The 27,459-nt window shown below is 40.5% G+C and overlaps 2 protein-coding genes across 5 annotated transcripts in view; one reads left to right on the top strand and one right to left on the bottom strand.

The window, feature by feature from the left end:
- Window positions 1–15,344, bottom strand: part of LOC135202513 (uncharacterized) — a 45,009-nt gene extending 29,665 nt beyond the window's left edge. For 2 of the 3 annotated variants that reach the window (XM_064231946.1, XM_064231947.1), the window contains exons 1-2: window positions 15,113–15,344; window positions 12,315–12,490 (exon numbers count right to left, since the gene is read on the bottom strand). In XM_064231946.1, the coding sequence (XP_064088016.1) occupies window positions 12,315–12,490; window positions 15,113–15,235 (299 nt within the window). In that variant the 5' untranslated portion in view covers window positions 15,236–15,344. Of the gene's footprint in view, window positions 1–12,314; window positions 12,491–15,036 lie in introns of all 3 variants that reach the window. The other variant, XM_064231948.1, reaches the window with a different exon arrangement.
- Window positions 15,345–18,319: 2,975 nt separating this feature from the next.
- LOC135202511 (saccharopine dehydrogenase-like oxidoreductase) overlaps window positions 18,320–27,459 on the top strand; it is a 71,497-nt gene continuing 62,357 nt past the window's right edge. The window contains exon 1 of one of the 2 annotated variants that reach the window (XM_064231944.1): window positions 18,320–18,476. The gene's annotated coding sequence lies outside the window, so the exon portion shown is untranslated. Of the gene's footprint in view, window positions 18,484–27,459 lie in introns of both variants that reach the window. The other variant, XM_064231945.1, reaches the window with a different exon arrangement.

The raw sequence follows: 27,459 nt of genomic DNA, 5'->3' as shown, positions 1-27,459 counted from the left end.
TTCGCTCCTGACGAAAACGAGGCTCTTGACGTCTGTCAAGCTCTTGACGCCTAACTGAAGAGGAGCGGAAATCCTGAGGAAGAGAGCCTGTCTGGCTCCTTACGCCTTACATGCTCACAACTCTTGCTGGGAAGAGAGGAGAGCCTACTCGGGAGAAAGATCCCGAGCTCCAGCCTGCACTTCTGACCTCCTACTAACAGGCTCAAAAGCTTCTCTAGCCAGAGGAGAATTTAGCCGAAGGAACGTTCTTAGACTTCTTCACCGGAAGTGAGGCGTCCTTCCGACGATGAGAAGTCCCGGCAATAGACTCCGCTAAAGCCGCAATCTGCGCCTGCAGACCCGCCAGGATACGCGCAGGAGATCTCTTAAACTCCTCTACAGGGGACGAAGTCCAGAGAGCGAACAGGAGAAGCGTAACCGGACGAAATCTTGGTTCTCTTGCGTTCCACTTCTGGTTCTTCCGCGAAGGATTCGGGGCTGGAAGGAAGGGCGCAAGGATCCTTCCAGGGCCTCTTGAGAGGGCGAGACGACTCCGAGGCGCTCCATCTACGCTGAGGGAGAAGGCGACGAGATGACGAGAAGCACTGGCGCAATAACTCCCTTCTGGTCGATCCAAGGCAGCCTGGGAACAAGCAACAGGAACTGCCGAGGGGACGCCTGACCGGTGGGGGTTGCTCCCTAAACCTTCCTGCGGCTTTCGACTTTCCTCCTCCACTGGGTCTGGGAGTCTGGAAGAGGTCTAGGCCTGGAAGCGTTAGTGAGCCGGTCAGACGCACCCTCCACTGCACTAGGGGCACTGCACTGAATCACTTGCACTATCATCACTCTTACTTGTCGAGAGCGAGCGAGGCTCTCCTTACTCCTGATCGAGGCTCTCCCAGAAGCAACTTCCGAAAACGAATCTCGGGTTCAAAGCTGGGCGCAGGGGCTGAAACCGGAGAAGGAACTACTTCTACTACAGCTCAGCGTCAACTTCACTCACCCTCGATCTACTAGAGCTCCTTGAAGAAGCCTTGCGCACCCTATCCTTCTCTAACTTTCTCACATAAGAAGAAAGAGCCTTCCAACCATCCTCTATCCAAAATTCTCACATCTCTTTGCAAGGGTTAATAAAAGAGCATTCATTCCCTCTACAAGTCGTACATACAGAGTGAGGATCTAATGCAGCTTTAGGAAGCCTAACTTTACATTCCTTCACTGAACAAACCCTAAAAAAAACTAGGTTTCTTAATTTCAGAATCATCCATGATTAAAGATATTGTAAGAGAAATCCAAATACAAAACACAGTCCAAAAAGCGTATGCCAAGCCAACAACCAAAGGGTACTTCACCAAAATCCAAATCGTCGGCAACGAGAACGAATTTAACTACGTAAGGACCTGAACAACAGGGTGTTGTCCAGCCGGCGACAGAAAATAATCTGACAAGAAAGGGGACTGGTTCTTACACCCGCCTCCCAGCGGCGGGTAAGGTAGATCACCTGACCTACCTGTAGCGTGTGCCGCGAGTTTTGAATTTCAAATCTGTGTGCCGTTAAGCTGGATATATCTGCCAGGGAATGTTCATGTATACTAATTACTGATACAAAAATAGGACCTCATGAAAAATGATATTGTTATTGTACAATAAAGTTTCATATACTACCTGGCATATATACTTAGCTATAGACTCCGTCGTCCCCGATAGAAATTCGAATTTCGCGGCACACGCTACAGGTAGTAGGTCAGGTGATCTACCGGCCTGCCGCTGGGTGCAGGAATAGGAACTATTACCTTCTAAGGACAGATTTTTCTCTTCCACCTGTCTCCTGAGGGGAGGCTGGGTGGGCCATTCAATCGTATATATCTGCCAGGTAAGTATGTATGAAACTTTATTGTACAATAACAATATCATTTTCATACATTCAACTTCCCTGTCAGATATATACTTAGCTGATTGGCACCTTTGGCGGTGGGTAAGAGACAGCTAATTACTGATTAGACAGGTAAACAACGTACGTTGTAGGTAATAGATAAATAAAACCTTGGTTCCTATGTGTTTAGACGAAGGGTTGACTTCCTAGCTATTGCTAGGGTGTCTGCTTCGTCTCAAGAGCTCAGCGAGGATGTGACCTATGGCTAAGAGTTCTTGTAGTATCTGTCAATGGGGTCTTATCCACTTACTCGACAGAATCTAATGGTCATTTGTCAATGGGGTCTTATCCACTTACATGACAATACACCTATGCCTAGGGGCATAATTAAGGAGCACAACACCGATCCCGATCACCTGATCCTAACACGAGGGTTTGTGCTTAGTTTGAAAAGAGCTATCCCAAACTCCTTTCAAACAAACCAAAAAAAAAAAAAAAAAACTATGTTAACATAAAAATTAACTCAGTTAATAAGGATCAGTGTCGGCTCCCTATCCCAGCAACGTATCCGTAGACATGTAAAACCAAGAGAGAAGGATCTCTCGTAGGTCAACTTGACCTCCTTCGTGCAAAGGGAAGTCAACACAGAGTTGCATTCTCCCTTAAGTTACAGCTAATATGTCCTTCACGACATATTGTTATGTAACGAACCCCCCCCGAAGAATTCATAAAAGCTCGCACTTCAAGCGCTTTTAATTCTCAGCTGTTTGAAGGAATCATCAAGTCATTCATGAAGTGCTTTTAGCGATCACACTTATTTCAAAGAAGACCTCCCAGGGTTCTTCCTTTGAAATGGATCTTTTCTGGATGAAGCCTAGAGCCTGGCTTGCGCCTTGGGTGGCGCCTCGAGTCTGGTTGGAGCCTCGAGCCTGGCTGGAGCCTCGAGCCTGGCTGGCGCCTCGCGCCTGCCTGACACTTGGTTGGCCGCCTAGCTCCTGGAAAGGACGCTTTTTGCTCGACATGGCTGGCGCCTCGCGCCTGGAAGTAGCTCGCGCCTGGCTCCAGACTGGCACTATTTGGCGTCTGGCCCCTGGCTGACTCCTCTCCACTTGCTGGAGCCTCGAGCTTGGTAGAGTACCCGAGGATGTTCTGGCGATGCCCACATCAGACACTTTCTTATCTGTTTGGACTTGTTTCGCCTCAGCGCATCTGCGCTAGGTTGGAGGCCCCCTCTTTCTCTTCATCAGACAATGACAGTGTTCCTTGAAACTGTCTGCCTCTGGCGTTTTTTACGCCTGTTTTGGCATTTGGCGCCTGGTTGGCGCTACATTGTCCGAAAGTCCTGAAACTCCACAATGGTTTATCAGGAGATTGGAGAAGGGTGGAAGAAATTCTTCCACTTTGAGCTTCTGGCCTCTCCAGCAAGGGAAGGTGATTGTAGTAAACTACATCCATTAGACGATAGGACATCTAACAGTACGAGAGATAAGTCTTCCTCCGAGGAGGATCCTTCTTGAATCCTTCCGTTGCTAACGAGATCTCTTCTTACTTGCTGATGAAGTTCCTCGTTGCAGAATCTTCCCTATCCTTGTCGAAGGAAGGGAAGGGGCTTGGAAGTCGAAGGAGACTCCGAGCTGAAATTGGGAGGACTCCTGATTTCTAGCTCTTTACTGTATCTCTCTGAATACCTTCTGGGAAGCATTTCGAACCCTCATCGCATCCCAAAGACTTTGTAGGCAAAAACGTTTTAAAACCATCTCTTCTTATGTAGGTGAAACGTAAGTACCTGCCCTGGGCAACGAAACTTCTATCTGAAATCGTTGAGTCAGGAATAGAGGGTTTTAGTTGTCTTGCCAGACATACTATGCTGGCAAGAACCCATTGCCGAGTCTCCATTAAATCTGATGTGAGATTCCAATGCACAAAAAATTCACCTGTCTTCTTGGTAGTTAAGGGCCAAGAGAAAACAAAGAATTCCCTCATAAAATTTCTCAAAGAAGTTTGATGAGGAGCAGTTCCATCTTGTCGGAACACTGGAATCTGAAGCCACAAAAGATCCCCATTCGAAGTTACATGATAATCCTAACTCTTTGTCGGTATTGGAGGTATCGGTACTCAGATCCCGAAGATCTTAATCCTCTGCTATCTCTAATTCTCCTTGTATGTACAGAGTATAGCCTTTTACTGTGCTCTTTGATAGCAGATATATATAAAGTGATTCTTCCCTCTGAAAAGGAAGAAAAAAAACCTATATGTGGTTCACAGAGGTATCGGAAGAGGACAGTTTCCTCTTCCATCAAACACGATCTGCAGCAATTCTATGTCCGGCTATGACTATTGTCATTCACCTTTAAAAATCCTCTCATTCATGTCACTTCTGGTCAGTCTGCACGAAGACTGACTCAGAGTGGAGAGGTTGTTTAAGGTCCATTTGTAATAGATGCTTATAGAATATTCAGACTGTCTTGGAAAAGACTTCCAAAACATGCTGTGAGAAGAAACGTGACCTCTGGTGAATCCAACCTCTAAGGCCAAAATGAGACAAAGTATTATCCTCTCTTTCTTTGACGCCCTTTATCTTAAATTCTGTAAAGCATTTATATTTAGGGGAAAAAAAAAAACTAAAGTTTATTCCCCTTTCTATAAATAAAGATGGTGTATATTGCTACTTCTCTTGGTTCAAGGAAAAGGAAGCAGTCTACAGGAAGCCTGTTCGTCTTTTACCTTGCTAAGAGATAGAAGAAGACTTTCCGTAGGTTCTCACAACTAATTTTTTGCAATAAATGTTTTAGACATATGATAACAGTTATAGTCGTTGATCGAGAAGGTTCTCACGGACATGCAAAAATCTTGCATCGAACCTCTTTTTCCAAATAGGTTCTCTTTGTTAACGCAAACAGGAGCGAAAAAGAGATTCTCAATGCTCTTTTGCGATATGAGAGAGTCGTGGAATTGCCCTAAGTGATAAATGGGTAACGAAATCAGGAACGAATCTTGCCGTTACCGAGCGTGCTGTCTGAGAGGCTACTGGACTCTTATGTTAATAACTCGCTAAAACGAGAAAATATCTTGGATGGTGCTCTTGGCTCATTGCGCCAGGCTGGCGCTTCTGCGCCAGGTTGGCGCTTCAGACCGGCGCTTTCTTCTAATACTCTTTATGTTATGTGCCAGAACATCTGTGCCTTTATGGTACCCGACATCCTTACACATGTTAATTCCGTTCTTAGTAGGAAAAAACTCTTATATACGTAGTATATTCTATTCAGGGAAACCATTTCTGCCACGAAGAGAATGTTTCCCATTCCACTCATCCATCTTCTCTTGAGCAATATCTGATTCTAAAAAGGTTGTGTGCGTTTCTCGAAAGACTTGACCATACCGTAGTCTTAAAGTGAATTCTCTACTACATCCATCTTCTCACTAAGCATGTATTCTAATAAGCCATGCTTTCGTAAGCATGAGAGCATTATATAATATAATGTTCTGCTGTGTTAGAATCCTTTAATAATGTTCCCTACGGTAAACAGCATTGAAAGGTTATAATATCTTTCTTATTGAAAGCTTCTTAGCAAAAGGCAGACAATTTTTATTTATGTTAGCTTAACTATCCCCTCCATTCGAGACTAAGTCATGATTGTAGGGGGAATATACGGTTAACCATTCATCCCGTTGGAGAGAGTAGATGCAACCGACTGCTAATGACCGAGACCTGGATGGTACTGTATTGGCCTTACGCTTACAATGACAGCCCTGGCCGTCCCGCTCGCTGCCTGGCTGCATTCATCGTGAGTTTGCCAGTTACTTCATTTAATGAAGGAATATAATAAAATTATTCCCGAGCCTAAGGAAGCTCTCAATAATGCCAATTTAAGCCAGACAACCTTTGTTAAATACCGAAGCTGAGGTAGGTATTGTCGTAAAAAACAAACTTTTTAAGCGAAGTCCTTACCAGGTAAAATCCTGTAAGGATATAGATAATTTCGTAGCGAACCACAAAGGCAACTAATGTTCTGTCGTATAATGACTTGTCATTCAGCAGTCGTATGCAGCAAGTCTTCCTTCTACATTCTTTCCTCTCCGATGCGGAGAGAGAATGGAAATTTTGCCCTCTCAGTTCTTTTCGTCAATAAACACGAATTAGCATTAGTCGAAAGAGATCGCAATGAAAACTCTCGATCGAAGAGAATCCCTCAAATTTTTATTCTCTTGGAGATAAGGCCGTATTCTACGCCTCTATTATCTGGAAGAGCCTCTAATCAATGAATGAGAGCTCGTACGAACCTTGTTCAATTGCAAATGATTGCCAACTGTTCTGTAAATGGTTGGTTGCATTATTTTAGAAGGAGGAAGATTTTAATATCGTCTTATTAGTAATGAACTAATTTTTTTTTAACAAAATAAAAAAGGTCGCTAACGGTCTTATAAACTGAGAGACCTGCTCCCTTATTGGCTTCCAATTCCGATCTATCTTCATTTCCATTCCTGTCCATCAAGTTGGGAGAAGAATGAGCAACCGGAGGAGAGCGCCTCCTTCCGTAAGGTGTAGGGCTTTTAGCAGTACCGATTCTAACCTGGCAAGGGCTAGGCCGCCTGTGCGACATCTTGAGTCCCGCCAGGAAAAAAAAAAACCGATCTTGCTCTTGCCATTACTTGCATTAAGACTATCCTGAGAAGGGCAGCGGCCGCCTGTGCAACAACTCCCGTCCTTATCAGGAGAAATCCTCGAATGTCTTTCACCTTACGCAGAATCAGGATCTAACTCCATATACGATGAAGATCCTGGTTTATAGCTTCATGGCGCTTAATCTCCTCATCTCAGGCGCTTTGCTCCTTGTTTCAGGCGCTTCAGGCTTTCAGGCGCTTGCGCCTCATCTGAGGCGCTTCAGAAGCCTTGCGCATCGTTTCAGGCGATCCAGGCGCTTTGCACCTCATTTCACTCAGGCGCTTTTAGCCTTGTTTCAGGCGCTTCAAGCGCTTTTCGCCTCGTTTGTCAGGCGCTTCAGGCACTCCGAGCCTGTTTTCAGGAGCTTCAGGCGATTTGCGACTCCTTTGAGGAGCCTCCGACGCTTTTTTCGCCTCTCTTCAGGCTCTTCAGGCGCTTTGCGCCTCGATTCAGGCTCTTTACGCTTTGAGCTCATTTCAGGCTCTCTTTGAGCCTCATTTCAGGCTCTTTAGGCGCTTTGCGCCTCATTTCAGCCTCTTCAGGCGCTTTGCGCCTCATTTCAGGCTCTTCAGACGCTTTGCGCCTCGTTCCAGGCCTCTTCAGGCGCCTCGAGCCTTGTTTTCAGGCGTTTCAGGCGCTTCATGTCCGAGGAGCTAGAAGCTTAAAAATTATATATGTATGTTAATCATTAACCGAGATCCATAATTCATTTGATCAACATATATTCTTTAATATCTAATTCGTTCTTCTCATAATAGATATATTTTCATATAAATGTACCGATGAGGAATTTGTTGAAATAACTCTTTCAAACCCCATGGGATAGAGCCTCCGTCCATTTGTACGGGGGACGAAAACAGGATAGGGCAATGCCTCTACCACAACTGTTATCGAAAGATATCTCTCTGAGGTTCCGATATCTACGACGAGATTATCTTGCATCTTCATTGAATCTACGCCATTGAAACTTTCTTCTCCTTATCCGTCAACACGATAATAATAAGGGGAACACATTACATTAGGACGCCTTTCCAATGGCGAACTTGGCAGTCTGGGACGTTCTACAGAACCTGCCGAGGGGGTGGGACGCCCTGATCGGTGGGGATTCTCTGAAACCCCCCTGCGGTTGTCGACATTCCTTCTCCTCTGGGCTTGTGAGCTTGGAAGAGGTCTAGACCTGGGAGCGAGACAGAGCCGATCAGACGCACCCTCCATTGCAATGGGGGAACACTATATTCACTTCTTACTTTTAAAAGCTTTGCATTTGAGCTATCCATTTATCTTCAATTTGCATATATAAATTTGTAGTTTCTGAGGAGTAAGAAGGTGATGAGGATGCAACAACTACTAGTACTGCTAATACTCTAACTGCTCGTTAGCACAAACGCTATTAAAGCTTATAAAGTAAGCGTATCTAGTTATATGCTTTTCTGACTTCCTAAAGTAGGAAATTAGAGTTTAATATTTCCTTATTAAAGTTGTAACCTTTATTACATGTAATAATGAATAAATATTAATAATTCTCTTTATGGCAAACTATGTAGTGTCTACCGATGATTTCGGTAGTTTTCCCACTTAGTATTTTTGTTCTTCGAAATTTCGAAGCGAAATTCATTAAAAAGTTAATAAAAGCGTATGCTGAACCAAAGACCCAGTACTTCCCTGCAAAAGACAGCCCAGAAGATCGATGGCGATGAAACACGAAAATCAAATCAGGAGGAACCGTAAACGTATGTTTACAGTCCAAACGATAGAGAAAAATCTGTCCTTAGAAGGTAATAGTTCCTATTCCCCCCCCCCCTGACCACCCCACCCAGCGGCAGGCCCGGTAGAATTCACCTGACCTACCTACCTGTAGCGTGTGCCGCGAAATTCGAATTTCTATCGGGGACGACGGAGTCTATAGCTAAGTATATATCTGACAGGGAAGTTGAATGTATGAAAAAATATTTTCCTGAATATTTACTTCCTGGACCAAAGGAAGTGGACAGTTTATATAGTCAAATAAATTGTAAATTTCCAGTGCAAAATAAATAAAATCAAATAGGCTGGTAGGTGCAACAGCACCTGCCTTGCCAGAGGCATGATGATCAAGCACTTGTGACCACAATTCCCCCTTCTCTGAGAAGGAAGAGCCCAGGTGATGAACCTGACTAAACTTCTTTCAGGTTTGCTAACACTTACGTACTTTATTTTTCAACCTACATGGTGGAAGAGTCCAGGGATGAGAAGGAGAATGAAGGCAAACTCAACATGGATGAAGAAGAATGCCTAGAGCATTTCTTCCCTTTCCTCTCCTGAGTCTTACCAATCTTAAATACTGATGTGAAGGTCGAGGCTGGAACCTAAGAAGACTAAGTACCAACCAGAGGATCTGCAACAGGAGGATCCTCCTCTTTAGCTGTAGTCACAGAAGCTGGGGCCAGCCACAGACATCGGCAGACACCACAGAGAGGTGTTGGTGATAGTGCCTTTTTCTTCTCTGCCAATTTGTCCAGAAATGCTGTGAAAGACAGACTACCAAGGATGTCAAGTATGAGTTAAATCTTCCGCAAGTACTCACAGACGACATTCTTAATTGGATTCAAGACACAGAACTTGAGTAAGAAAATTATCAAGACACCTACAAACTCCCATAATGTCACTAAAACACATCCACTGTACATTAAGCCATCTGATAGTAAACCATTTTAGTGTCTTAATATTACAGTAAATAAATAAATGCATAATAAGGTAAAATTACAGTTTCAACCATTATGGGAAAACTGGAATAAAAATATATTTGTTGCATCAGAAATAATGTAGTTCCAACGGATTTAACATTTATTTTGACTGCAAACCATCCGATTTAGAGATTTACTATGTAATTGGAGTTAAAAAAACGAGTTTTTCCTGAAAAAGGTAAATGTCCACGAGAAGGCCGCACCCGTTTTTCAAGTATTAACGACGAAAAACGGCAAAAAACGACCAGATTGGTGTTGCACATCGCATAGAAACATGAGGAAATGAATAAAAAAGAAACTAAGAGTTACTCTTACACACAAAATCTAAGCATAAACCTACTACTTCAATTATGGGGGATCCCAGTGGGAAGCGGGGTTTTTGGGTGGGGGGAGGAGGAGAAAAGTGAATTTCGGGGCACTACCGAACCTAATACAACCACCTAACCTTACCTAGGGCCCTGTACCCCTACCTATGCCTAGCGGGGGGGGCTCCGCCCCCTCTGCGACCCCCCCTTAAGGCCACAGTGATTTTCGGGGCACTACCAAACCTAATTCAACCACCTAACCTTACCTAGGGCCCTGTACCCCTACCTAGGCCTAGCGGGGGGGGCTCCGCCCCCCTGCGACCCCCCCCCTGCAACCCCCCCTTAAGGCCACTACCTAACATCCATCAAACCAAATCCAAAGTGATGGTACTGCTGTATACATCGTTATACTACCAACATTATAATATACTCTATAAATTAATGAAGCTTACCTTAAACTGTTGGTTGATAAAGATGTGCTGCTGCTTTGAGGAAAACGTGAAGCCGTTGCAAGGTTCCCTGACATGCAACTTAAAGTAGGAAGTGGCCAGGTACCCGACGACCACATTGCACTGCAAACAATCGGTAGGAAATCGAAGGTCTCAAAATTAATGCCAGAAGGGCCAGCCACTGCCTCTGCCATAGGTACAGGAAGACAAAATGCCGTTTTTTGCTTCATTATTCGAGTATTCAGTCAAACAAGGATACCAGTGGACACTAGACAGGTAACTTTTTTACTCCGCTGAAATGCTGGTGAAACTTAGTTTTCGACTAAAGTCGTTCGTAATTGGTTATGAAACCCATGACGTCATAACGATGTCACACCTCTCAGCCAATAATGAGTAACTGGAACTGCTTTTGTTTGCGTAAGAAAGTAAGTTAGAGGGCTCATTAAAAGTAAACATTACCGTAGAGGAAACACCTCTCCCGACTTAAGAAAAATTCTAGGTAAAAACTTAATATTTTTTTTTCTCTGTAAGTATGCATTAGCGACAATAATGTATTGAGAAGAAGTGTTTTGTTATCACGTGCTTTACTCGGGAAAAATATCAATATAATAGATTTCCCATAATGGTTGAAACTGTAATAATACCCATAATAATTATACAATGTAAAAGAAAGAAGAAAATTATGGTAAATGACTCAACTGAAGGTGGTACTGTACCTTGAATGTCAAAATCAGGTGAAAAGATGGGGTACCACTGCCAAAAGCTACATCAAACTCCAAGGAGGGGTAGCACTATTAGTAGGCAGGGGATAGGAATGGAAGAGGGAGAAAGAAAAGAACAAGGACTTGGATTCTCCCTCTCCTCAAGAAGCCAACAAACACCTTCTATCCTTCTTTCTCCACTTACAAAACTTCTCTCAATGTGGGGAAGACTATAGTAGATTCACATCAACCGTGCATCTGATGTCTAGGCCAGTCCTTTACGATGCTCCTGATTGGCTGTGGATAAGCCAATCACAGGGCTGGAAACTCTCAGTCTCTCAAGAGAGACTGAGAGTTTCCAGCCCTGTGATTGGCTTACCAAAAGCCAATCAGGAGTGTCATAAGGGACTGGCCTAGATATCAGATGCATGGTTGATGTCTATCTACTATAGTAGCACACTCCTTGCAGGGGGATGCATGAGTACATGCCTTCCCTGTACAAAAAGAACAAAATCTGTGGAGGTCAACCGTTGTGGGAGACACAAAACAATCACAAGGATGCCCATGCCCTTTGCAATAGTGTTGGTTGTGTTTTTTTCCATAATCAAACAAAACACAGGAAGAAAGAAAGCAAATTATTAATAGACCAAAAAAGCAAAATAACAAATCCAAATTCATCAACCAAATGAAAAGTGTGTCAGTGCAATAGAACTGTTCTTTTCAACAGTCAAAGAAAAGGTGAGTTGTAATGTCAGGTGAGAAAGTGGCAGCAAAATACAGGTTATGAGATAATGAGTTTTAATTTGTATGGTTCCCCAACACCATTTTCTGTTGCAATAATGAGAAAAATATTCATGAATTTTCTCTTGTTCCAGAAACTTACAATGCATATGTTAATTTCGTACATATGTGTAGTACAGCTATATACACATTAGTGAAATTTTGAAATTTTACTAATTTTTATCATCTTTTAAAGCATGTAAGCTACAATATTTCCCATTTAAGTTGCTCAGGATAACACAACATCTACTCTGAGTAACATAAGCGTATACCAAAATCATCAGACTGGAGCAACTAATATTTATAATGGCTAAGGAGGAGAGGAGAGAGCAGAGAAGAGAGAGAGCAGGAACGAGAACACTGTGTTATGGTTTGAAGGAATTTATTTTAGTGTTAGCTGGAAGTGAGTTGCTATTCAAAGGAATACGTAGACCCACTGTTAAACTGGGTCAAGCCACACCTACGAGTTACATTAGGCACAGGTGAACCCATTGTGTTTTGGTTTTTTAAATAAATTTTTTATTTTATCTTTTAGTAAGTGTTTTAATCATACCATTTTTTTAAAGCCACAGGCCACTACTACCACAGGGTCTTCTCTCCACATACTGTGTGACAAGGGGTATTCCCCCACTTCCCCACCAGTTAACGACCTTGTTACCAAGTTCAGTGGATGGTTTCTATTTTCTTAGCAACAAACAAAGGTTTGTATGTGTAAAAATTAACCAGTTTATACTTGTAAATACATACAAATAAACATATTGTGCTAGCAAATTACTGTTCAAATTCAATAGTACTACAGTGCGTATTAGCAAAAGTAATAAAACAACTGTCCCAATATTACCTGCTTTTAAAATTACTGATAGGAATTATCCCTCTAGGCACCTTGAAATCATTAACAAGAGTGTTGTAAAAAGAATCATGATTCTCTGTTTCAGGCACAACAGGTGGTTTATGTTCCTCCCAATTAAAATCTTGAGATAATAGTAGACTATCATTTCCATCACCATCTACATAATCCTAGAAATACAAGAACATTACTTTGGAACAAAGACAGTAACAAACATTTCAACCGTTCAATGTTTTAGTGTTCAAGGAACTGTGTCCAATTACTATCAGCAGCAGCTACAGTTCACCCAATTCCTATCACAACTTAAGCAGACAAGACCAAGCACTCTGGTTATGAAAAAGTAATTCCATACAAAGAGCGAGTTTTTATATATTGTATACAGTACATAAATATTTATTCTCTAGGTTTCAGTTTTTGAAAGCATTAAATGACTGACAACATAAATTTCTCATTCTTGTTTTTCACAAATTTATTTTTTCAATAGAACTACCAATGGCACAGTTTTTTTTTTTTTAATGAGCTACTATTTACTATACTCTGTTTTTTTCCATCTGTCCATATGCCTGTGGTGTTTGCGTATGGTAACACTGCATCCCGTGCTTTAGATAGTTACATTCAACAATGATAATAATACCCTATTTCAAATATTAACGGTGTAATTAGCATACAGTAATTTATTAAAACACTTTTCAGTTGCAAATGTACACCTAGATATCCTTTTAATTACCTAAAACTTACACATAGCGTAATTATTTAAAGCCCGGGACGCAGTGTTATCATGCGAAAACACCACAGGCGGATGGACAGATGGAAAAAACAGAGTATAAGTTACCACCTCTAATCAAGAAATGACATGCCTCTTGATATTAAAAAATGCAAAAGGTATAGCCCTTTAGGTTCCCGACACACATACACATACGAAAACAATCAGGCACCTGAGAAAGGATTTTAAGAGTTTACATTTTTGTGAGTATATATCCACATCTAGTACCCGAGAATAGAGGATATATACTACAAGCTACAGCATACCTCAAGCTCAAGGCTGCTTAACTGATCCCTTACCCAGACCTTCCAATGCCAAAAATCCCTCTGATGGGACCAGCGCCGACAGTATAAAGGTTTGAAAAATGTAACAAGAGGAAAATCTTGCAGTTGCACTAAGAATTAGTTGTTCGGAGAAGGTGGACAGCAAGATGGATGTAAGAGAATATGAATAGAGGTACAGTAAAGGGAATGAAAGGGATTGCAGCTAGCAGCTAAAGGAACACTGCAAGAACCTTGAGTAATGCCTGCAATGCACCACATGAGGTGCACTGATGACAATATTCCCCAAAGTCCCTAAGTCACATTTGATTCTGCATCTTGCTTCCTGTTAGGATGAAGCCTAACCTATAATTACCAACGCTACGATATCCTACTTTGTAGCTCATTATACCCATATTTCTTTAAATGATGCTCTTGTTTGACTTTTGCAGGCCTATTTCACTGCCTAACAACAATAGGATAGTGAACTAGCTTATGCTGGCACCATGTTATTTATTTTTCAAACCCTTAATCCCTGTTTCCCCAGTGGCCTATGGCCCTCCAAACACCTGTCCTGCTAGATGTATGTGATTGGAAGACAACAAAGGGTGGATATTCCAAACTTGCTTTTACTGATAACTAGATAACCCACATTAATTCCCTCCTATACCCTACATCAAACAGGGCTGGTGCTAGGAACTGTGGAGCCCATTAGAAAATTATAGAAATTAGGAAAATTTTTAATGTTTAACATAGAAATAATTTTCCAAGTGAAGATTTTTGGTTAATATAGGGTAAAATACCCAATGGCTGGCCTCTATTATAGCGCGACCACCTTCAAGAAAATTGGAAATTATGGCCTTAATTTGTGACTTGGGAGAAAAAACTGACTAACAGAGGATAGTGGAGGTCTTGAAATGTTGCTTCGACAGATGCTGGCACTTGGCTAATGTCTATCCTGGGTTACAGGATGTGTTAAAGTACTTTTTTGGGAAGGTGGTCGCACTATGGTAGAGGCCGGTCATTCAGTATTTCACCCTAGTATGCATATAAATGTGTGGAATAATACTTCCTCATTCTTCATTTCATGTTTTTGACAGTGGTTTAGGCTAGTTAGGTGTTTCTATTAGAATGCATGGGTCAAATTTGATAAATTGTTCAAATAGGCTTAAAACTGGCCATGATATCAAACAATGATGGGGAGGAGGGTATTGTAAAGAACAAAATAAGCAAAATGTTTAGTAAGTTATTACTAGTAGCTCCTTGGGGATGAAAGTAAAAACATAGAACTTTTAACTCAGGCTCTGTAAGGAAAACTCATTAAGGCCTAAGCTCAATTAGGCCTATCTAACACTTGTTATGCAAATCACATTTCAAGTATAACCTACCTAAGGGTAGGCATACCTCTATCAACCCTAAGAAAACACCACAAGAATTATTAAAATTTGGTAAAACAATCTATAGCCTATATATATGCTACAATTAACTTATACCTATGTTTCATTCATTTGACAGCCAGCTCACTTAGTAGGTAGGACTAACCTGACAAAAATTAGACCTACCTAGCCTGAAACATTCTACTAGGCTACCTAGCCTAGTAGTAGCTAGGTAGCTAGACCTAGCTAACTCTGGTTAACAAAGGATTGGTTATCTTAATCCTACAGCATATAATTGGGGGAATTAGTTATCTTACTCTAATGCAAAGGGTTAATTGGGGATAGAATATCGTAGGCCTTACTAGTACTACTACATAGCCTAAGTAGGCCTACCATGGAGGATTTCCTCCTAGTAACTGAGGGATACTTGACGCCAAACTTCCTTCCTGGAACAAGGTCTTCCCCTTCACACCGATTCTGGTCGCCTACGGATGTAAATAAGCTTTGGAAATCCATTGCTCATAAAATGTCTCATTGCTCGGTACTAACAAAACTACTAGGTATAGGCCTATACACATTTTGGCGCCATTAACTTCTAAATCCAATGTGTACTGAGTATTGTTTGATTCATTCATTTTTGAAAAGAAATTCGCGTCCAATGCCTTAGATATAAAGTTTTACGAAGTAAATGTTATATTAATAATATAGTAATCTAAAATTAAACGTCTAACATTATACTCTGAATTGAAATACGGCAGAAATTTAGGATGCTATAAATATTTTCATAAAGAACAGCTCTCGGTTCTGAAAAGAAAGTGACGTATGGAGGATTTCAGATTAATACCCATATAATAAAAATATTGTTTCACCCATGATATTTACAATTACAGCAAAAAAAAAAAAACTAATAATAAATATGTAGAGGTAATTTACTGATGAACATAGATAGTGATGAGTCAAGCCCACATTGCCAATTTGCCAGAGGTAATCTGTTAGCAGAATGCTGCACAAAAGAAACGTTGATAGATTGTATAGGTAGAGTTTAGTAAAATGGGAATGTTAGTAGGAGTCAATAAAGATGATAAAGATGATTAAGGTTACATAAACAGCACTTTAGTACAGCATTCACAAAATGGATAAGCCAAAACCTTTCAATATGCACTATAGATAGTAATGTCTCCTTTGCATTTCCCCTATGCTTTGTCAAGCCCCTTCTTTATCAAGACCGCCCTCCCTCGCACAATTTGACACAATTTCACAGAGAAAAATTGCCTTACAAAAACAGGTTGACCTAAGCACTCCAACCATTGTAGTCAAGGCCTAAGCATCTGCTCTAGGATTTAATCAATATCTAGCATAAATGGTTTCTGTGAATTACAGAACTTTCTTTGCATACAGTCCCTAAACACCAAATAAACAGTAATGTACAATAATTATACACTAATACTCACTACACACAATCCCCTAATCTCGAGTATTCAATAGGCACTCACTATACGCTCAAACGCTCACTAAACACTTATAAACACTAAACACTCACTCACTAAGAACTTACTATATACCTACTTAATCCTAAACATTCTTTAAAAACGAATCACTCACATAATATTCACCAAGCACTCACTATACACCAAACACTCACTAAACCCTATATGCACTAATTAAACACTAAATACCCACTAAACTCTGAATTGTCATTAAACATTAAACACTCACTGAGCATTCACTAATCACCCATTAAACACTTACACATTAAACGTTAACTAAACACTAACATTTACGAAACATTCACCAAACCCTAAACATGCACTCATTCAACATTCACTGAATACCTACTCACAAACAAGACACTAACAGTCACTAAGCACACACATACAAACAAACACACACACACACACACACACACACACACACACACACACAACACACACACACATATATATATATATATATATATATATATATATATATATATATATATATATATATATCATGCAGTAAATTTGACGAATTTTCCTTTTACGAATTTAAAGAAAATCTGCCGTCATGTGCAGATCATTGCTTTAAGCGCTTCGTGAACTGTCTTAAAATGTCTTTTAAGCATTGTTTAGAAGTATATATAGCAATTGCCAGGTATTATTTATAGGAAATGAAGCAATTGTTGATAAGCTTAAGCCTTTGCTTGAACTTAAGTATCAGCGCTATATAAGCATTTGCTATGCTAACTTTATTATTTGGAAGTGAAGCAATTGCTTTTAAATCCAAGCAAAAGCATTTGCTCGGCATTTATCAGGCCCAATACTTTTTGCTCGGCATTCATCAGGCCCAATACTTTTTGCTTCACTTACTAGCCTGACGTAACAGCAGATTGTTGTCAATGTTGTGACTCATCAAGTGAGCGCATGCACAAACACACCCACACCCACGCACACAAACGCTCGTGATTGTGCATTTAGATCAACATCTATTTTAGTAACAACATGGCAATCAAGAATATATAGTAAGTACTGTATAACCGCTACAATATCCTAAATACATGTATAAATAGATAAACAAAAAAATTATATTCAATGCCTACGTCTTTGGTTTTTCGATCCACTACTTGATACGGAATGAAAAGTAGAGTTTCACCGGAAGAAATACGAATTGCAAGACAAACGGTTTTCCTGGGTTTTTGTCAGTGCTTGCTAACATTTATGGTCAAGTTTAGATAATGGAAAAGTTACTAATAAAAATTATATGAGAATAATCGATCGGTATGCGCCCGTTTCTTCAGTTTTGATAACTAAGTTCACATTTTTGGTTCCCATTTACAAAGGTCATTCCAGTTTTTGTTATGGCTGGCCTATACTTATGACTTAATTAAATTAAGCTAAAACCTTACGAATAAAAATGATATGAGAATAATCTCATAATGCGTCCGTTTCTTCTGTTAATAAGTTCGCATTTTTGGTTCTCAATTATTCCCCCATTCCCCCGGAATAAAATGTCGGTACGTTTCACCGAAAGAAATACAAATAAAAGCAAAGGTAATTTTAGTATTTTTCGTTAGGGCTAGATAATACTTATGACAAAGTTGAATTATACCGAAATTACTGATGAAAATTATATGAAAACAATCGACCATAACACGTCCGTTTATTTCGTTAAAAGTTCGCATTTTCTGATTCCCCAAATTCCGGAATGAAGTGTCGGGCTTTTTCACCGAGAGACATACGAATTAGAAATAAGGTTATTCTAGTATTTTTCAGGGTAGCTAATACGTACGACTAAGTTAAAATGTACGAAAACTAGTAATACAAATTATATGAGAATAATCGAGCGTAGTATGCGTCGATTTCTTCCGTTATAATAATTAAAAGTTCGCATGTTCTGGTTCCCCAATTCATCCGGAATGAAATGTCGGGCGTTTCACCGAAAGACGCGAATGAGAAAAAAGTTATTCTAATATTTTTTTCAGGGTAGTTAATGCTTACGACTAAGCTAAAATATATGAAAATCGGTAATAGAAATATTATGGGAATAATCGAGCTGTAATGCGCCCATTTCTTCAGTTATAATCGTTAAAAGTTCGCATTTTCTGGTTCCCCACTTCCGCCGACATTGTCCATCTTCGCCATTGTGTATACGTGTAAGGGTGGTGCCGGTTCAGCTGACTGACAAGTCTGACATAGGTAACCTATCGTATTTACCGCCGTTTGAAGGGCGTGGTCGTCATTAATTTCGCAGAACTTGTCGAGAAAACTACATTTTGGAGGTAAGAGGTATGAAGGAGTAGTTTATGTCGGCTGTCATTCGTATTCTTTCGAGATAAACGGTAATAAAACAGGAGGACGAAGCCTTTGATGGCGGCAGGCTTAAGAGCTCCTAGGTACTCTTGTTGCCAAGCTGACGCAGTAGCGATATTTCTGTTCGTTCTCCCGAAACTCTCGTCGATTAGGGCACCCTTTTTATAATTTAGAAAGTTAAACGTATCATATTAAACCATATTTATTAATCGACTTTTCTCATGTAGATTTTACAACGCTGGTACTCTGCTTAGGGTAAAACACCACGGCAGGCCAAACAGGCCACCTACAATCAACGCTTGCCACCCTCCGAAAAAGTACATTATAACGCGTCCTGACACCGGAGATGGGCATCAGTCGCGACTTGTTGGTGAGAAACGGAGCTAAAGACCTCTACTCTCCTTTCGAAGTAAGTATTTTCTCTAAAGTTAGAAATTAAGGCCAAATTTTAGATTTAACAGAGGTGTACTGAAAGGGCGTCCACGGCAGTGGAAATCTCACCTAAACGCTTTAGAAATTTTTACTTACAACTAAAAATGTTTCGAAGATTGATGCCATCTCGATGTTTACAGAGTCGCTTGTGTCAACAAACTTTCCATTTCCTGTGATAAATCCACACACCACTTGTACCCACAGACGCTGGGGCACTTTTCATCACAACAGTCGAAACACGGTTTCTCACCAGCAAACAAGTTAGGAGTAAACAACTGTTATGGTAGATGACGACGAGAAGCGTGCTCTTAGCTAATTTTTAAATAAATAGTAAAACATCAATATTTTACATAGTTATGATGATTTATTTGAAAATATTCATTATTGAAAAAGTAACTCGACTCTGACTCAAATTTAAGTAATTATTTTTCTGAATTAGAACGTTCTTTTAAGTTCTGTATTAGGTATGACGTCACGACATCTTGACTTTCGTACCTATTGTAAATAATTGCTATACTCAACTGTCTTGCAGAACAGTTTACCAGTTATTCATGCAGATTGTTATCAGCTATTCATGTAATTGTTATAATCGTAATGCGCATATATAGGTATCTTTATTATTTACTTTTTGGATATATGAAGATGTTTTACTGCCGGATTACCGCCGTAGTGTGACGCAATCGTTTTCGGTCCCTGGGCCTCTTGTCTGTTTTCGCACCATAAGAAATTATGGGGCCGAATTTGCAATGACCAGAAAGTCGTTAAAAGAGGAAAGTTAGCATTGAGGGGCATATGTTTTGATTGAGAAAAATACAAATTTATTCAATAGCTAGCTTGTAAAAAATAGATAGTACTTGGTTATAAAAACTTGATTGACAACTAAGCAGCATGTCTACTATGGGTTTCAGAGACAGTGCAAGCACGTTTTTGGGCAATACCTATTTTCTGTAACGAACACTCGTAACAGAACGAGATTTTGCTATAGTGCATTACACCCAGTGCCGTAATTTATAAGGGTATCGTGAATCACTAATCGTAAAGAATAACGACACTTGTCCTTGTACCAAGAGACAAAAACTCCATTATGCAGAAATGGATATGAACACGTGTATGAAGCTCCACCTACCCTCTCCCCCCCTTCCACTGCCACCCCTTTCCTTCTTCGTTCCTTCGCCTCTCTCTCTCTCTCTCTCTCTCTCTCTCTCTCTCTCTCTCTCTCTCTCTCTCTCTCTCTTGCCATTCGGTATGTGTTGACCCTCCAAACTGGGTATAAGACTACACACAAAACGTTGAAATTGGGCTATGTATTGGAAGTATATATACGTAAATATTAAAGCAATTTTATCATTTGCATTATTATGACAACTAGAATTCATGGAAACAGTTTGTAATAATGAATCGGCGTATGTGTGAAGCCTCCAGTAATGTGGCAACGATGATTTTGCCATTCTTAGCATGCAAACATTAAAGGTTACATTTATTTCTGGCATACAGTTATTAAAAAATTCAAAATACTAAGTATAGACTGAAATCATGAAAGTTGCTAGCAAAAACAAAACAAGCAAAAAAAAAAAAATTTATATAATCCACTTATCCGTAGTCGTTCCTCTATGGTTTTCGGCAGCCAGATGTACGAAAATGTTGTAAACATTTGATTGTATCTACTTTAGAAATATCTGTAATTTTTGGGGGTAATTTGGTTGCAAAAAAGGGATAATATACATGTATTAAATTAAAATGTTTAAATAACAAAGTAAATTTGAACTAAATAACGAGTAAAGTAAACAATTTAGGGAATAAAACTTTGCAGTTTCGTTGTCTGGTGTTCGTAACTGTGTTTGTGGCGCGCGCGCTTAGGAACCAGGAACAGCAACTTGTTTAAAGTGCAATGTGGAGTGAATTGAGACCAAAATGTGTATAATAACAATCAATTAAGCACTGTGGAGTTTCAGTTGTGATGGCAGTAAGGATAAAAACCACCGATTACAAGGTAAGAATGAATTCAGTTCAAACCATGACCCCGGGAATAAAAAGTTTCATACTTTCAGTAATATAGGCAACAAAATGTTGTTTTATTGTGCTGATTACAACTGCAATCTTGAGTAAGATCAATAAACGTTACATACATATGCTAACATTGTTCAAATGATTGCTGGGAAGGCTGGAAAAGATGATTGTCGTCACTGATCAGAACCTGTACATCCCACAGTAGCCGCCATATTGGATTTCAAAACTGCCTTGAAATCAGAGAGACAGTAACACGTCTTATCTTAAAGGCGGTAGGAAAATAACTGGTGGGTCACAGGTAGCCGTGGGCATTCTGGGTATACATGCCCCCGTGACCTGGTATAGATGCCAATAGTCCCTGGATCTCAAGTGTAATTTTTAATTCTACCGGTTTCCAGCTTGGCGCTAGTAAATCCTAATGTTAAGACCTCAGGTTTATTAGTTATGAAAAATACAATTTAGTTACAAATTTGGTATTTTACGAAGAGCGTCACATGCTTATTTTAGTTCGTATGGGGCTTTCATATATCACATTATGTTGACAAAACTTCAATCTTTTGAATGGTATGCTTGGAGTTGTAATTGTATTCTTGTTTCACCATTTAAATATCGAGTGAATAAGACCTGTCCACCGTGATAAGGGTTGGTAGTCGCTGGTGTTTCCCCCTAGGTAGTACCTACCACCTCTTAAGTCCTGTTCATTGATAGGCTGAAAATGCCATCATTTTAGGGCACATTTTTGTTATTAGAAGGTTAATTCTTTTAATTACAATGATATCAAGCCATGTTTTATAAAATTTCGGAGATTTCCTAATAAATTCCATTAGGGTAAAATAGGTACCGAATGGCCACCTGGCGGTCGCCTCTACCGTAGCGCGACCACCTTCCCGAAAAATCGGATATTACCCTTGCCTCATTGGTGTTGTTGGTATGGTATTAGCGTCCCACCTCGGTGGTCGCTGGTTCGATTCTCGGCCATTCCATTGAGGAGTGAGAGATGTGTATTTCTGGTGATAGAAGTTCACTCTCGATGTGGTTTGGAAGTCTCGTAATGCCGTTGGTCCCGTTGCTGAATATATAACCACTGGTTCCATGCAACGTAAAAGCACCATACCTATAAACAAACAAACAAAAACAAACAAACAAATGAAATTACCTAAGTGACAATGGGTTGCTGGGTAGTGGATATGGCAAATAACGATAACTAACCAACAAAATCTAACATTTCTAACTGAAAATTACTAAACCACGATTGTTCTAACAATAGGGGAATATAGTTTGGGAACTTTAACTTAAAGGGGCAGATGGTACAATTCAGATACGCACTGAGGTATGCTGAATCTCGTCTTGTCTTCGATTCTTGATCTTTGATTCTTGAGTCTGCCCATCTTGAATTTTGAACAGATTTTCGGCCAAATATATACCAAGCGAATCGCGAACACAGATAGGTTTCCCACAATTATATTACGATGTCCATAATATCGTAACAGAGTTTTTAACACTAGGTATTACTGGTGAAACACGGTCACTTTGGGAGTATGGAGCGTGGGGTGTTAACACTGCGAATACTTCTTGCTAAATGATTTTAAAACGCAATCTGTTGAATCTGGGTCTAGGTAGCGCATTGGTGACAAGGCTTCTGATTGGTCGAAAGAATTGTGGGTGGGTACATTGAGGGGGATGATTTCACATGTATTTGGAAACTAACGTATTTTCAGAAAAGGAAAAAAAAAATGTGCACTACTACGTAACACATACGTGAACAGGATCTTGTAATGAAAGGCCAGTACAAGAAATCAGAGAGGCCAGTTGAAGAGACAATGAGAACTCTGTAAAATCGTAAAACTTAGTGTCTTGTATTTCCATGAAACCCTAAGGTATTGTGCATTATTATTAAAGTAAATAATATTGCAATGAAATGTGTAACCTAACCTAGTAGAACATAATACCTGACCGGGGCTCGTATCCCCCCCGTAAAGGAAGACAAACTTGAAGGTAGACCAAGATATAACCAACCTAACTTCACCAACCTTACCTAACCTAGTAGAATGTGTTACCTGACCGGGCCCCTGTAACCCCCCCTTCTTCAAGAAATAGAAACTTGAAGGAAGACCAACATATAGGTTAACATACTAACCTAGGTATTGCAATACACCCCCTGAACACCTGAACTAGCCCTGGTCACTTACCAGCCCGAACCATCATTTATTAAAAATTTACCAAATCTTTGGTTAAAATAAACGATCAGTGTTGCCAATCTCCTGGCAAACACCCTCGTTACCTAGTTACCAGCCCACCGCTAGTAGCCCTGCCGCACGGGCCGGTCACACCTGCCCTCTCAGTCAATCACTTATCGTTCGCGGTGAGTACAGAGTATCCACAGCGAATCAATCCTTTTTGGTCTTGCCCGGCCTTCATTGCACCTTTGATTTGATTGAATTTGGTGACGAATTACGCATCCCTTTGGATTACGGTTGATTGCTCTTAATACTTGTCATTAGACTTGATTCTGTAAAGGAAGAAACGACACAGGCTACGACAACGACTACTGCATCCTCGGCCACGACATCACAGAAAACGACGAGCGGAAGTTCAACAACGTATCGTCTTTGCCAACAATGCAAGAAGAGGATGAGTACCCTATGACACAGATAGGTCATTCCTTATGCGTAAATTGTAGGCCTGTTCAATATAATGTAAAGACCAGATGTTTGGAATGTCAGGAGTGGTTCTTTGGACCAGATGTTAGGGTATCTCAAACATAGGAAAGGTCTCGTATTAAGAAGTAACTGTAGGCAGGAAGAGACTAACGTAGATCAAAAGATAAAGACTTAGAGACATGCTCTTTAAGAGACTTGAGAGTACCGCTGACATCGAGTATGACATCTCTGTTACCGATTTTTATGTCAAGATTATGTGAGGATAGATCGAGCAATAGGGATACTGAAATTACTAATCGTTCTGTTCCAGCTCCCCTGCCTGTTCCAGAATCAGCCCTAACCGGTGCTGGGGTTATGGGGATCCGCAAGCCCACGGGCAGGATCCGCCGTCCCCCCTGTCGCGGAGCAGGCAGTGTTGGCAGCAGATTCCCCTTCCCTCGATGACATCTCTGTTACCGATTTTAGGTCAGATTATGTGAGGATAGATCGAGCAATAGGGATACTGAAATTACTAATCGTTCTTTTCCAGCTCCCCTGCCTGTTCCAGAATCAGCCCTAACCGGTGCTGGGGGTTATGGGGATCCGCAAGCCCACGGGCAGGATCCGCCGTCCCCCCTGGCGCGGAGCAGGCAGTGTTGGCAGCAGATTCCCCTCCCTCGATGTGTAAGTTCTCAGGATGATAAAAACTTAGGTCAGATATAGACGAGTAGGGATAAATAGCTTACATAGTGTTTTAGTTTAGGAAGAGAAGTGCAGGCTTCTTTCGGTCGGTTTTCTATTAAAAGTAGTAGTTTTTAGAGGCACAGTGGTCCTTAGAGCATCTTTAGGCTTTTTTCCTGCTTCGAGTTCCTGCATCAGAAGCTTTTAGGCCAGGGTTGGTCTTTCAGATATGCTCCTTCGTCTTTAAGGTTACTTTCCTCTACGTATACGATACGATAATTGTTATTATCAACTAATCTCCGTTCAATGCATATTGACTTACGATATTCAGTATGAAGAGAAATCGAATAAAATTAACTACGGTTAGCCTAGTGTTCACGATGATATATCGTATGCATATTCAGTAGCCTAGCCTAACCTAAAGTATTCGCTGTACAACATATCGGTAGTTATTTTTATATTGGCTAACGCTGTAGGCTTAAGGCATTCTTGACTTCGGATAATTTAATACAGGTGTAATTGAAAACGAACGAGAATCCGATCTGAGGATAATTAATATGAATGTAATCGAACAGAATGAAGATCGGATTCTGTCCGACTAAAGCATTATAATTGTATTATGTGTATCATCATATTGGCGTAGTATAAACACTAAACTCGGCAGTCATTCACGCTGGAATCAGCGGATGACGAATACGGGTTTGCGTCGCCGTATCCATCTCATTCTCTCCTGATTGACTAAAATGACTAACGTAACAACACACTCACTTATGCCAAGTTTGTACAAACGTCTTAAAGGAGACGTGTCTTCAACTATGTTGACATTTAATATAGTCAATGACGTATCTATCTTGGGGCATATAATCAGATGTCAGATATAAGGAATTTGTATGTATGACGTCTTCATACGTTTAACAGACTATTGCCGTCAGTATTGCATTGAGCTTATGTCAATTACAGTTACAAATTATTACCAGTCGTATTATCAAATTACAATGACAACTGAAATTAATATTAGGCCTAATAAAGTTAATTTAATTACCTTTAAATATTATTTTATTACTTTTCAATTAAATTACAATTACACTAGCTTGTCGTCAAACAGCACTATTGTAAGGAGGTGTGGTTTAGACAGACAAGGATCGGCTAGTCTATTTTTTTTTTTTCTCCTTGGCTTCAGATTCAACCATATCACTTGGTCTCGGCTAATGTTTTTGTCCTTAGTTAGCATATTAATGAATATCTGGATACTTATGTAACGAAGTCATACTGTTTCGTGCTTATGATGTAATTTAAGCCAAAATTTTTGACTGATACGTCTCATTGGAAGCTAGTTTTTCCCTCGGGTTAGATGGCGTTAAATTTAGGATTCCGTTCGTTTTTCACTCGTTTTCATAGGTATTACGAACCTTACACTTTATATACGTTATTAATCCTTTGTCTGTGTGAAAACAACAGTAATGAGCTCTTTCATGCTATTAGTTTCTTTTACCACGGCTGCGTTGGAATTCATACATAAGCTCGGGACTTCTGTCCAGGTTGCTGATGAACGTAATTTTGCCTTATTAGCTTCAGCTGCATTTATAACATGAATACAGTAATTACCGTCCGACGCGGATGAATACAATAACGGATGTTGCTATCGGATTCGATTACTGTCACACGCTGATCAATACAATAAAGTAATGTTGTTATAGGAGTCGATCGCATTAGCAACAAGTTCTCGTTCGGTTGTTCATAGCTGTACGGAGTTATAAGAGTGTTATCGTTAAGATAATACCCTTTTAAACTTGCTGAAATTTTGCGGAGGTGGAGATATTAGACCGATCGTAAGTTTGTTCTTTCTTCTCTCTCTCTCTCTCTCTCCTTCTAAAATCCTCCGTCTCTCTCTCTCTCTCTCTCTCTCTCTCGATCTCTCTCTCTCTCTCTGCTTTTCCCTGATTTTATCTCTCTCTCTCTTTCCCTGATTTTATCTCTCTCTCTTTTTCCCTGATTTTAATTTTTCTCTCTTTATCCTAGACGATTGTGTTTTCTCTCTCTCTCTCTCTCTCTCTCTCGTTTCTCTCTCTCCTCTCTCTCTCTCTCTCTCTCTCTCTCTCTCTCACTTTTCTGATTTCATATTGCTCTCCTAATTTCTTCTCTCCTATTTTCCACGCTCTCCTAACACTGGACTCATTGTGCAACAGAGGTTTTTCTTCCTTTCACACCTTTTCAAACTTTCTTCAATTTCCCTTCAGCGCTGACTGACCTCATAGGTCCCAATACTACGGCCTTTGGCCTAAATTCTATTTTTAAACCCAACAATCTTGCTGTCTGAGTTAGTATTAGAGTAGGGAGCGAATATTCGGAATATGTATAAGGTATTCATGATATGCTATATATCACAAGAGGATTTTAAGTATTAGGAAAGATAGGAAAGACATGGTCCTGGGTCTATCTGAGGGTATTCTTCCAAGTGCCCAACCAGGCAGAGTACAGACAGGCAGGTACAACACTACAAGAGAGGAACATCACTACGATCGACGACACCGTGTCTCCTCCGTACATGAGAGGCCTAAGGCCACATGGGAGGTCTTCAGTTTCCCTCCATACATGAGAGGCCGAGAGCCACATGGGAGGTCTTCAGATTCCCTCCATACATGAGAGGCCGAGAGCCACATGGGAGGTCTTCAGATTCCCTCCATACATGAGAGCCGAGAAGCCACATGGGAGGTCTTCAGTTTTGTTCCTCTACTCAGGTGAGGCACATAGCCAGCTGAGAGGAAACAGGTTTGTATCCCTTCCGCACTCAATGAGTTTTGACCTTAGGGTAGAGGTGCAGGGAGTTTTCCCTCCACATATGGCAGGCCTAGAAGGCCACACATGGGAGATTAGCTTGGACGAGTGACAAATGAACTTGAGACTGACTCGCGTACTCAATTATATTGACTGACAACTAGTACAGTGGAGGGCCGGGCAGATTTGATTCCCCACCTCCAAATTAATGTTGTTAATCGGGCTAGTTCAGGTGTTCAGGGGGTGTATTGCAATATGAAGTTTTTATTGTAAAACTAATATTGTAATACCTACCTGAACACCTGAATGATTCCCACCCTCCTCCCCTCTCATACAGAGTTATTGAGTTATGATTGACGTGAGAGGGCAGGTGTGACCGCCCCGTGAGGCAGGGCTACTAGCGGTGGGCTGGTAACTA

This window comes from Macrobrachium nipponense, chromosome 30 (assembly GCF_015104395.2).
Source record: "Macrobrachium nipponense isolate FS-2020 chromosome 30, ASM1510439v2, whole genome shotgun sequence".
Classification (NCBI taxonomy): domain Eukaryota; kingdom Metazoa; phylum Arthropoda; class Malacostraca; order Decapoda; family Palaemonidae; genus Macrobrachium; species Macrobrachium nipponense.
The sequence above is the reverse complement of the archived record's forward strand: the minus strand, read 5'-3'. Positions and strand labels throughout refer to the sequence as shown.